Source organism: Meleagris gallopavo, chromosome 7, assembly GCF_905368555.1.
Source record: "Meleagris gallopavo chromosome 7, MGAL_WU_HG_1.1, whole genome shotgun sequence".
Lineage (NCBI taxonomy): Eukaryota > Metazoa > Chordata > Aves > Galliformes > Phasianidae > Meleagris > Meleagris gallopavo.
This window is the reverse complement of record NC_139410.1, coordinates 6,400,016-6,412,810: the sequence shown is the minus strand read 5'-3', so window position 1 is coordinate 6,412,810 and position 12,795 is coordinate 6,400,016. Positions and strand designations below refer to the sequence as shown.

General features: G+C 40.7%; 2 protein-coding genes across 2 annotated transcripts in view; both read left to right on the top strand.

The window, feature by feature from the left end:
* Window positions 1–4,247, top strand: part of LOC100550595 (uncharacterized) — an 80,059-nt gene extending 75,812 nt beyond the window's left edge. Inside the window, 2 exon segments of the mRNA XM_085228411.1 lie at window positions 783–2,846; window positions 2,849–4,247. Of these exon segments, the coding sequence (XP_085084537.1) occupies window positions 783–2,846; window positions 2,849–2,883 (2,099 nt within the window). The 3' untranslated portion in view covers window positions 2,884–4,247.
* An 806-nt stretch (window positions 4,248–5,053) lies between these two features.
* LOC146543932 (leucine-rich repeat flightless-interacting protein 2-like) lies at window positions 5,054–12,102 on the top strand. Its single transcript, XM_085228212.1, has 6 exons — window positions 5,054–5,159; window positions 8,127–8,173; window positions 9,076–9,193; window positions 9,663–9,742; window positions 10,364–10,468; window positions 11,992–12,102. Exons 1-6 carry the CDS (start codon window positions 5,054–5,056, stop codon window positions 12,100–12,102), a joined length of 567 nt encoding a protein of 188 aa, XP_085084338.1.
* The last annotated feature ends 693 nt before the right edge of the window (window positions 12,103–12,795 follow it).

Below are 12,795 nucleotides of genomic sequence, written 5' to 3'. Positions count from 1 at the left end.
ATGGAAACAATATGGAGCACCAAAATCAAGGTAAGGGTATATATTTAAATGTAATATGTTTTCTGTCTTTCCTTATTCTGTTTATTTGAAAACAGGTACAACATAGACTCGAAAGCTAACTACTGAAGCCACAGTGTTGATTTAGTACCTGTTGCTTCTAAGTAAAGTTGGAAGAAAACAACAACCAACCTACAGAAGTCCCCATCCCTTTGAGTGGATGGAGTGGCACTAAGTATCTGTGTTGGTAATGTTGAACAGCTGAAACATTTGCTTGCCAATCAGATTTATATATACGTAAACACTGATGATGCCTGTGATGAAATACTACTGAGTTACTCTTGCTTACTTCATTCTACTGGCATCAGACACACTCTTGCATGCACTGAGTGGTGTTAGGCTTGAAGTTGTAGAAAATACTGCTGAGAAAATGCAGTCTTTACAGTTACAGAGTTACATCTGCAGATATTATTGTTAAATTGCACTGCTTGAAAGTTGTTTTCATTTCCAGAAGCTGTAATTCACATAGCCAAGAGCATAGATCTTTTACTTGACAAAAACACAGGCCAGCACTGAAGGCTTTTCTTGCTTTGAGAGGGTGATGGTGGTGAATTTCACTGATCAAAAAACCCATACCCTTACTAATTCAATTGCTGCTTTGCCTCACATAATTGGCAAAAGCCGATCTTCCATTAACCTGTTCTTTGATTCATTCTCTTTTGGGTTTTAAGTGGGGAGGTAAGAGCTGTGGTGTGGTCCCTTCAACTTTCTCAATGGTCTTTTAGGCAAAGCCAATGAAGTGGACATGAAAAATGAGATTTTGGAGGATGTGGGGAAAAGAGAAATCTTGCAGAATTCTGAGCATGAGGAACACAAAGAGGAGTCTGAGGAACAGGAAGTACAGACATTGCATGCTGATGAAAATACAAAAGCAGAAAAAATGATTGAAGAAACTGATGCTCTGTCAACAGTGATGTTACCAGATAGTAGGTTTACAGAACAAATTCAAAGCCTTACAGAACCCATGTCAGGGAATGCGTCTTCAAATGATGATAGGGATGCAGATGATTTGAGAAAGGAGACACAGTCAGCAGAAGCAGCCCAGCAGCTTGGTAGCGAGGAGGTTGAACATAGTAGCTTAAACCCAAGGACAACTGAGATCTCAGAAATGGGCTCACTGCAAGGTCAGGATTTTGAGAGTCCTCAGGAAATGCACGGTGACTTAGGTGCAGAGCATGAACTGGAAAAAGCTGCTCCACAGCAAGAAGAAGGAGAGGATGTGGAAGCTAGCCATGCACTGAGTGCTAATGAGGTGGAGCAAGCAGCAGACAGTGCAGGTGACAGTAGTGAAATGGTTTCTGGCCAGTCAGGGCTACCAGAGCCTGCGTCAGCAGGCTCACATAGTGAAGAGGTAAAGGTGGAGGGCCATGCTGAAACATTCCAGTGCTCAGAAGGAAGTGCTGAAAACAAAGTTACAGAGGTCTTGGGGAAAGCTCTTGTTGAAAGCAAAGACTGCACTGATGGAACAGCTGATGAAACTGGAAGTGATAGAGCTGGAGAACAAAACGAGGTTGGGAGTGCAGTTCAGGGTCAGAAAATGGAACGAGATTCCACAGGCTTGGAAGGGGAGGAGTCATGTGAAAGTGGTGCCCCATCAGATACAAATGAAGAGGGAGGAGATCAGGCACACATCCAGCCAGTTTCCTCAGAGGATGGTGAGTTAGCGTTATTAGAGGAACAGAATACACAGGAGCAAACAGAACTTGAACCTGCTGAGAAAGATGGACAGGAGGAAGTATTGATTGGAAACTTGGAGGCGTGTTCAGATTCTGCAGAAAAGCAGGAGAAAGCATCTGGGGAGTCTGTGGGCTCTGCTAACAAGGTAGAAGGAAGTGCACTGCATCAGACAGAGCCAGACACAGACACTGTGAAAGAAATGGCATCTCAGGAAACCAGTGTAGACCCAGGTTTTTCAGATGATGAAATTGAAGAAATAGAAATGCAAACAGGGGATGTGTCTGGGAAAGGAGAGGAAAATAGAATAGAATACTTAGAGCATAATAGAACAGAAGACTTAAAGCCAGAGGTAGAGCTTCAAACAGTTCAGTGCGGTAAAGAAACTACAGGTGATACAGAGGATGAGAAAAATAGTTCTTTAGAAAGTGAAGCACAGAATGTAGTCAAACAAGAGGAAGGTGAATCTAAAGAGGAGTCCGTTGTATGTCATAGTGTAAGTAGTGAGAACCAAGTTGATAAAGAAGAATTTAAAGAAAATAAAAAACAGTCAGAGCTTGCAGACCACCAGGGTGATGAACTTACTTCTATGGAAGATGCAGATAATTCTCTTGCACAGAAAGCTGAGCTAGATGAAAATGTTAGTGAGCAACTTAGACTCGAGGGCCAAGTAGAGGAAGAAGAAGATGATGGTGATGCATTTGATTTTGATGAGGATTCAGAACAGACACTGGAAACTGATGAAAAATGCGATGGAGAAGAAGTTGATGCACAGAGTGAAGAGGATGACAGAACAAACAGCGTGATCAGAAAAATTGCCCAAACAGGTGAAGCTGGAGAGAGAACTGGCAAAATAGAAACCATTGACGCCTTGACTGAAGGTGACAGCTTACAGCATAAGAAAGGAAATGAGTCTGAAGAAACAGGGCACTTGCAAGAGGAAGCATCAGCACTGAAAACTGACAAGAAGGCTGATGTGGTGGCAGATGAAAACAAAGCATCAGATTCTAATGAAGTGGAAAACGCACCAGGTGAAAATGTTCTAGAACAGGATTTGGAAAGTGCTGGCTGTAACAGGGCTGAAAGCAAAGAGGATTTGCGAGGTGGTAGGAAGGGCAAGGTAAATCTAAAGATGACTGTACAATGTCCTAAGTTCTGAATTTCAGCCCATACAAGTTAGAAGTCATTTGATCAGGCTCTGTACCGAAGCACATACTTGGCACAATAAATCAGCCCTTAGGAATATAGGAATACTCTTAAGGTGTTTGTTTTTTCCTTGCAGGTGTAGATCTCATAATACACTGTTTGGTCATGTAAGTGGTGATAATGCAAATATTAATGATTCACTGACGTACCTAGCCACAAAAAATCATCCAGAGGTTTGGTTTTGCTGTGTCTCAGGTTAAATGTGTGTCACCAAACAAAGCAAGCTTCACAAAGGAACTGATCAGGCTTTTACAGTCAAAGTACTTCTAGTGTTGATAAATGCTGCTGAGGAGCTTTTATATGAAATTCCTACTTTCTAGTCTGGAATAAAAGTAGATTATCTGAATGTACTTGTATGTGCAATAGGGCTACAGAAAGTATGTTAATGCTTTGTCACGAAGGAACTCAAAAGATCAGCAATGCTTAGATCTAATGCTAACATTTGTTGCTGAGTGATTAAAGCCTAGGAGCCCTTTTCCATAGCAAAAGAAGAAAAAAGGATACCCTCATTCCACTTTTTGTGTGTATGTTTCTTAAATGGACATATTCCAAACTATTGGTAGATCACTGTGAATTAAGTCTCAACTTTGGAGGAACAATACACGATTTGAAGGAAATGCAGCATATAGGTTGCTGAAAGGAGCAAACATGTACGTGTTTACTTCATCTGGCACTTTGCACCACAACAGGGCCTTTTGCACCATGTCTCACGTGGGTTTTGTATTTTTTTCCTAAGAAAGTGTCAATACACACTGTAACATGCTTAGGTTTGCTATCCAATACTGTACCTACGAGTATATAAATATATTTTTAAAACAAAAATGTTTAATATTGCATTCCTTACGGCCTTATATATTTTTTTGCAAAATATTATGAAAGAATGTTTTTCTTTGAAGAGTTCTTTCTTCCTCTTTTTCTGGAGAGAAGGTAACTCAGGATGTCTTAATCCTCATGGATGTCAGACCAAAGGCTCGTATATGGATATGAGCCCCTGTGCCTTTTTTGGAAAGCTGGATTACCTTGTGTTACTGGCATCAGTGAGACACTTCAACCCATTGATGTATTTCTTCTTGCATTTTTATAGTGCTTGGCAGGAAGATCATGTTTTGCATAATTAATAATTAGCTTGAGGTTGTATTAAGTGGTGAACATGCAAAGGGAATGCAAGTTAAGAAGCTGGGGGCTACAGAAGGTTCTATCTGTTGATGTTACATAGTTGACAGAGTTCAAATAGACTGCAAAATTACAAGATGTATATCAAAATGTACTGAGCTGTATATAATTAAAATAAACATATTTTATACTTCAAATTGTCTGTCCGGAGCACTATTTATAAGCTTGTGTAAATATTTAAATCCTTCTCACTTCAAAAACCCTTTTCTATAGCTTTCTTTTTTAAATGTATTGCTTTGTGCATAGGTGATAGAGCTGTCCTGTTAGGAACAGGCAGCCTTTGAGGACATCCAGTGTTTGATGAGACCATAGCTCTATATTTGTGACAGGACTGTAAGCCTGTAACTCTTTTCATATGGCTTCTTTCCATCTTAGAGCAGCTTCAGTATGTTTTCTGTAAGTATTAGCAGTTGTTCTTACTGTTACACTTAATTCTAATCTAAAGAGTCTCCGTCCTCTAAAGCATCATTTCTTATTATATGGCATTGTTTAAGTATTTAGGTATATTTAAGTATTATGTAAGGATTTTTTTCTTTGCCACACTCAACTGTAACATATGGTTTAATGTTGAAAGTATTCTAAATGTATGTATATTTAAATATTAAATACAGTTATATATTTAATTAAATTCATTCCAGACTTTGCCTAAACTTGTGGATGGATCTATAAACAACTCATTCAAATGAGGCGTTTGCCAACATTTCCTCTATTTTTCATTAGTTTGTTTCTAACAGGAGTGCTGCTTGATTGTTGAAGGGAAATTAATGGAGACCTATTTTTAACCATTTTTTCCACTTCAGAAAATATGGCATCCTTAGAGAAGTCCCTCTGCAGAGCTAAGTCATGGAAAAAAATGACACCTCGAGCCTTAACTGTCCTTGTGCATGCTCTCATCCCACAGTACCTTGCCAAATCTCAATGAAACTAGGGCAGGAACAAGAACATGGGGCAGGTGACGAAGAACAGCTCACGTATCATAAATCTACCCATGAATGCTGCCTCTTGGAACCAATATCGGCAGCTGGTCCTTGCCTTCTGGAGTCGGACAGGTACCATGAAGAAGGAGGTGATCTGGGTGTTTCTAGCTCTTCGGTTTTTACTGGAATCTTCTTTGTTGCTGCAGTGAGCGCTGGTTGCAATGTGTAGGACTTTCTTCTCTCAAAATAACTTCAAACACTTGTTGGGTTCTGTGCTTGAAACCTAGGGGCACACGTAGCCTGGAGTGCCGTGTTTATGTGTTACTGTGACTTCACAGCTAGCCTCACATGCTTTCAAAAGCAGTAGCTGAAATAACTTTCATATTCAGCAAGTAACAGTGAAAGGCCTCAGTCAACAGTCCCTTTGAAAGAGTAGTCCTGCTGTCACTTTCAAAATCTGTACTGTAAAGCCAGTGCCTTCTAACTTTCATGCTTATCCTCATGCTAGCTCAAGAACTTCCCGCTTCTGGGGAAGAATGGAAGGCATTCTGTTGTATTATTATTCTTTTTTTAAACGATACAGTATAAATTGATGGCTCCGGAGTAGTAGTATTGTCCAGCCTGTTGTTGGATCCCTGCAAGCTGATTGGAATAGCTGCTTGAAACTGCTGGTGTGTTTTCAGGGGTTGCAGCCTTTGCTGCTTGCCTTCTCATCCTCCAAGGACAGCTTACCCTTTTCAGCTGGACTGCTATTAATTACTCGGTAGACCATGCAAATCATTCAAGTTATCAACAGCTGCATCTTACTGCACACTGTCCTCAAAGTAGGAAGAGGGATGGGGTATCTGTGGGTGATTAGGGGATATTAACTCAGCTTTGCCACTGAAGCAGCACAGTGAGTCAGCTGCTTTATCAAAGCAATGACAATGGTCGTGTGGCTTCAACCAGCCTGTACAATAGCAGAAAACACTGGTAACCACAGAGCTGCCACCATCCCACCTGTCCTGTTCTCTTCTCAAAAAGATTGGCACTGCACCCTACCTGCTGTGACCAGTCCTTCCATTAGGCAGGAATATTTCACCCCACGGCAGCGGCTGTGCTAACAAGTTATTCAACTCTTTGGAGTCCCTTAAGTTTGGGCTAATGTTATAGCAGCTTAGTGATTTTCTTCTGCATCAGTCCTTATTCTCTTTGCCTACCAATAGTAATGTCATTTCTTTATCTCTGATGAGCTCTGGCACCAACGCTTATCTGAATATCTGTGACCTTCCTTTTACTGTTTGCTCTCCTTGCTTTCTTCATTGGACTTCATTTTCCTTCCCTGTCATCTTTTTACAGGATTTGTCTTCAGCCTCTTTCCATATAGGTAGATGAAACTGTTTTCTTATTTTACACCTTTTTTTTTTTCTCATTAGTTTACAAAAATGTAAATGTATTTTTTGTCTTGTGACGTGTAAAAGCGCTGGGTGTGTTACAAACGGCTGTGAAAAGGGATAGGACTTGAGGAGGTTCAAAATGAATGCACAAGGTGCTGTACTGGGATGTTACATTGATATCTGTATTTGGGTGTCGCATCAGAAGTCAAGGTAAAGGTTTGATTCCAGGCTCTGGAATCACTGATGATAGGGAGAACTTGTATATGCAGGAGGAGAGTGACTTACCATGTAATGAACAGCTCGTGGACTGAATGTCTGTCAGCATGAGCTTCATTTGAAAACTTGAGCTTTTCCCAAGAAGTGGGATTGAATACAGACTGTTTATTCCCTTAATTCCTTGTGTTAACAAGAAAACAAAAAGGTCAGCAAGAAGACATTGGCCTATTCAGGGTTTAACAATAAATGAGGACAACAGCATGTTGTGTCTTTAAAGTTTTTCAAAAATACTTGTCTACCACCATGAAAACCCAACCAATTCACCTGGTAAAAACCAACAGTCACAGTCTGTAACTGATGAATTGCTTTCCTTACCTTTACGAAAGTCTTTTTTTTTTTTTTTTTTTTTTTTTCTTCATGTATGTCCTTTGAATTTTAACAATTGAACAGCTAACAGGCAGGACCTTAGAGGTGGAGTTGAGCACACTCACTGCCTTGATTCTGCACAATTGACTGCCTGCTGGCAAGGGAGGGAAACTAAAGAAAACTGCAGCAAACCTGTGTGTCAAACCTAAATAACTGCAATAAGCATACATGTGGAGTAAGACCTATCTGAGGTCAGTATATCCTCTTCTGATAAGAATACTGGAAGGTGATGTTTGGTGTACTTTTGTTGAGATGACTGAACACGCTCAGGCTGTCAATTAATGAGGTAGAGTGACTTTAATTATCACAAAAAATGTGAGTTATCATTTGCTCCATACAGTACCTGCTAAAATACTTACACGTTTTGCATTTCTAGGAAAGAAGAAACAAGTGATTTGGTTACTCACTGCTGTTTTCCAGTTGTCTCATTCTGTATTGTGTTCTTTATTAAACAATGTCCCACATCTGTTTGCTGATCTGCTGTACTTCCAAGTTCAAGTCTAGCACAAGTCTAGATTGCCTGTTGCCTTCTTGATGTTTGACTGGGATGATTGACTGTGAAGGGTTAAAGAGAAAAAAATGCTTTACCAGGCTTTTGAGTTTGAAATAAAAATAATTTCATGGATAAATGTTTTATTTGTCACAGTACTGAAGATAATGTAATGTCACTGTCATGCTGTTCAGTTTTCCTTTTGAAGTGAGGATTTTCAGCGCTCAGAATGTGCATAGCTATGATTATAGGTGTTTGTGGTGTTTTCATTGTGCTAAACTGTAAAGATTTGTGAGATTTTGTGTTGCAGTTGTTGTGTTTGACCCTAGAGTTCTTGCATGCTAACCTAATGTAGAAGATTAGCCTCTTTGCATGCAGTGGGTGCCGTGACAAGCATGCTCTGTGAGAATGACATAACCTCCCCTGGCTGCAGCCCCTTCCCAGTCCTGTTGTGGCCTCATTTCCCGTGGTACGTGCATAACTACCTTCATCATTACCTTCACTAACCTTAACGGGTCCCTCTTGTATCAGATAACTCTCAAATGCGTGGCTCACTTAAATTAGCACTGAGCTTTCAGTTTTCTCTTTCAGAAAGGCTGAAAAAACTCATTGGTGAACGAGAGTCCTTACTAGACCAGGTGAGCACGTGAGAACTGAAATGCTGTGTGTTTATGTAACGTATGATAAAAATAATACAATTTCAGGAAACCAGAATGCCCCTAACACAGACTACAGAACATACATGCTGTTCTTTCAGAACGTGTGCTGCATTCTTATTGCCAAAGGCTCAGCTGCTTCCCACCTGGAATTCTCCTGTGCATTAACACAGAGTGTGAAACAAATGACTCAGGGGCCTATTTTGTGTTGCTAACATTCAGTGCTCTGGGTATTCCAGGCTGCTATCTGTAGCCACCTAAATTTCGTCCTCCATAACTATGTCTGAAAAATAATACTTTGGACTGAGTGATGCCAAGGGAGAAAAAAGCAAATATGGTCCAGAAATTAGAAAAGCAAATACGACCTCTAAGAGTAAGCCTTCCTGATTGCTGGTTCTGTGGGCAGTAGGCAGTTTGGAGAGAATGCTGGTGGGATTACAGTAGATTGGTAAATAACAATTAAAGTAATTATTGCTGATATCATGATATAGTGGTTATGATCTTTATTCAGAACTCTTGAGCTGATCTGTTTCTCTACGTCACAATCTATGCTTCCATTTGCAGACAGTATTCTTGGCCTTGGGCTTTCATGCACAATCAATCGCAGTTTAGGGTTACTAAGGATGTTTTATGTGACTGTGCCTACAGAACATTTCTGGCTTTCCTAATAAAACATTCTTCTTCCTCATATTATTCTTGGTCCCAAGTTTATGCATAAGCACTGATACTTAAACTATGGTGAGTCGTTTGCCAAAAGAATTTTGGGGAAATGTAAGAAAAGATATGTATTTTTAATTTAGTTTGGAGGGAAAAAAAAGCTTCATAACGTTCAAGAGAGTTCTGAAACGAGTGTCTTAATTTAATAATTGTTTTGTGTACCTCAGGTTAAAAAATTAAAGGGACAACTGGAAGAAAAGCAGAAGAATGGCAAGTTGGAGAATGTGCAGTCTGAAGTTGAAGTCCTGGAAAATGGGACAGATATGCACATGATTGACCTCCAAAGTAAGCTGTGTTTTCATTTTAAGAGAACTTTTGTGTCGTGAATGAAGGTGAGAGAATGTGCCTGTACAATGGACATGTGTCCTGAAGTAGGAGTGAGCCTTCAGTCCTAAGGGAATTTCAAAATGGGAGCCAGCCAAAGGCACCTCTTCTAGAGGGGAGGGAACAATCCATCGAACAAGAATGAGATGGGAAACCTCCTTTATGTTCTGCAGGAGAGCTGAGGATGAGTTCCATATCACACCTGGTTAATTGTGCTTTGAGTGATCAGAAGGCAGTCAGGCAGGGTTGGGGTTAGCCGCTATTTGCTGGGCACTGAGTGGGTTTACCTGGCAGCTCTTAGTACAGAAGGAAACCCAAGGCAGGGAGCTGCACTATCACTGCCCCAAGTAGTTTCCTGGAATGTGGAAGTGTTGTGACAGCTTTGTTGAGCCTTATTCTGACATCTCTTATAAATCTGCAATTCTTTTAGGAGATGCCAACAGACAGATCAGTGATCTCAAATTTAAACTAGCGAAGTCTGAGCAAGAGATAACAGCACTGGAGCAGAATGTAAGTTCCCGTTTTGTTCTGTTTGTTTACTCGTGATGAGAATGCAGAGAGTGTATTTTACTCCGTGAAAAGTGCAATCTTAATTAATGTGACTTCCCTTAAAATAAAAAGCAGGATTGTTGGAGCACCAAGGCTCTTGAAGTTAAGTCATGAGGACTAGAATGCTTTCTTTCATCTCTAGGGGAAAGTCAATATATTATTCATGTCTACCAAATGAAAAGCTCTCAAACACAAATGTGTACTCAGAGCACTTTATGAGCTCCTCAGAATACTTTCATGTGTCTAGCTGCTGGCAGTTTTCAAATGGTTCCTGGCACATGAGATAGTATATGTGGGTTTTGTGCAGTGCTGTTCAAATGTAACTGTTTGCTCGTGATCAGGGTATAAATGGCTAGATTTAGTGAATGGGCTGTGATTTCTGTTGCTGGAAGCATATGAAATATGGATACATCTAAAGGGTCTGGAGATAGTTGCCATGGCTTCTTTGATATATTTTTCTCAAAACATGCCTTTCTTTGATTGAAATAAATCTACCAACTTTCATTGGGTATTGCTTAACTATCAGCAGAAGAGTAAAGCTTCAGAGTAATCTTTAATTCCAAACATTTGCATTTGCATTAGGTAATACGATTGGAAGGTCAGGTAGCCCGATACAAAACTGCTGCTGAAAATGCTGAAAGAGTAGAAGATGAACTGAAAGCAGAGAAGCGCAAACTACAGAGAGAGGTAACTGTAAATGTAACTGTCATAGGAAACTCAGGTGCTGCTCGTGCAGCCTTCAGATGCTCAGCTTTGCATGTTAATCTCAAGCTGTAAATGAATGTGAATTGTTCCTTTTTTTTCTTGCTCAGTTATCTGTTCATGCCTCTTTCCTGTTGCATTCCCATCCAGACTGCCCATATTTCTCTCTTAAAGCACACTTTTCAAGCTCTTCATAATTTTGACCTTATTTCTTTTAGCAAACTTCATGTTGTCTTTAAGCAACTGCTACAGCCAGCCTTAAATACGTTTATCAGCTGCTTTCACGCCTGCCTCCTAAGGGGTTTTTCCAGTATGGCTCTCTGTACCATAAAAACTAAATAGCTCTTCCTGCTATGATGCCCGTAATAAGTGATCTCTTGTGGAACTTAGCCTTCTGTCTTGTTGTCTTGCTTATCAGATAAGATTCTTTCCCCTTAAGACACTGGGGCTGGTGCTTATAAAGGCATTTTAAGCCATCACAGCATAGAAATCACGAAGAAACTTGGACCACCGAAATAAACATCAGATTTGCTTGAGAGAAGGATACTAATTTCTAGCTCTTTTTTTTTCTTTCCTTTTTTTTTGGGGGGGGGGGGGGGGTGAGGTGCTGGATTGTGATATCCAAAAATGGTTCAGATATTCTTGTTTAAGTGGTCTTTAAATTAGAGCTCAGGATTTGTGTTGTTATTTCCAGGGAAGTACTCTAGTACCTGTGCTAAAGGCTTCATTCTCTTGGGCTAATGAGCCTTGAAGTCTCTTCCACAAAGTGCAACGGCTTCAGTCAAAACCGAGACACCTGCAGCAGTTCTTAGTCTGTTGCTTAGGATGCTGTCCTGGAAGGCAGCAGGCTTCCCAAGACCAGAAGGGTCCCAAATGCTGCAGTGCTCCCTGGATGGCAGCTCTAGAACTAGGGCATTTTTGCTCCATCTCTTCCTGTTCCTTCCTTCTGTCAAAAGGAGTGACACTTGCTGTTTTTTCTCAGGGCCAGTCTAACTACTAGCAAGCCCCAAGTTGAGGGGAGCCCTAAAATCTGTTTTGTGTTGTCATTGGCACCCTTATCAGCGCAGGGTGTTTTGTAGCTGTTACTCTGTGCAGTCTGGTGCATTCTCCATTGGTGGATTTTATAGAAAATTAAGGCACCAACGTCAAGGCTGTTTCTGTAACTCTGGGAACCAGAAATGCAAAAGTCAGGCACTGTGAGAAAGGTGTATGTCACCCAGCAGATCTCTGAACCTCCATGCCTCTGAAGCCAAGGCCAACTGTGAGGCAGATGTTCAACATTCTATAAATAGTTTGGGTTCTTGGCACTGTGCTCAGTAACTGTGTGTGTGGCCTTCAAAGCAGCAGTGCTGTATTCACCATTAACTCCTCCACCGGGAATTTTCAGCTGCTTTACCATGTAAGGAAGCTCCTGCAATATTGTTGGTAACTACAAACTTTGCTTTATCATTGGAAAGAGGAAACACTGCAAAAGTTACGTGGTTTTTTTTTCTACTTCTTTCTTTCAGCTTCGTTCGGCACTGGATAAAACTGAAGAGCTCGAAGTCAGCAACGGTCATTTAGTAAAACGCTTGGAGAAGATGAAGGCCAACCGCAGTGCTTTACTGTCACAGCAATAACCACCAGCTCTCAGTGGAAACAACTACTGGACAGAATCCAAACAGTGTTACAGATGCATCTGTGTCTTGCTGTCTGGGATGCTTTGCGTCATGCCTTCTGACAACAGACAACTGCAACATTTGCTAGGTGCCACCCAGCTGTGGTTCTCTTTACGCAGATTCCAACCTACTGCACTATATCCATAGGAGTAGCTGATCCAAATGGCTGTGCCTGCGGGGCCCTTCTACACACTGCTGTGGGTACACTCGGCGTACAATACCTGTATACCATATAAGAAGCACATCGGGGCGCCGCGTTAAGTTCTCCCAGAAGGCACGGCAGCTGTTTCTCGCCATTTAAAATGGCATTCAAAGAAAACACTTTAACTGGACTGGAATTTTGTGTCTTGCTGAGAATTTAAAAAAAAAAAAAAAACACTGTAAGTTTTAGACTTTCTCATGACTGTATCTGTAATTTAGTGACTACGGTAGAGTTATTCATAGTAGGCTTTTCATTTACAAATCACTGTGGAACCACAAGCCATTACAAAGCAAAACTCCTTCAGTGGAAACCGTGGAAGAAGATGGTCTTGGAAGCAAAAGTGACCTTAAATGACTTTGCCAATAAAACAAAGGTGTTTGGAGGGATTTTTGCACCGGTTGAATCATAAGACTATTTTATTTCAGGGTAAATAGGCAATAGCTTCATTGGAT

Coding starts and splice junctions, on each gene's coding strand:
- LOC146543932 (XM_085228212.1), top strand. CDS start 5,054: ATGGGGCAGGTGACGAAGAACAGCTCACGTATCATAAATCTACCCATG. Junction 5,160..8,126: donor TGCCTTCTGGAGTCGGACAG/GTACCATGAAGA, acceptor TTTCTCTTTCAG/AAAGGCTGAAAAAACTCATT. Junction 10,469..11,991: donor AGCGCAAACTACAGAGAGAG/GTAACTGTAAAT, acceptor TCTTTCTTTCAG/CTTCGTTCGGCACTGGATAA.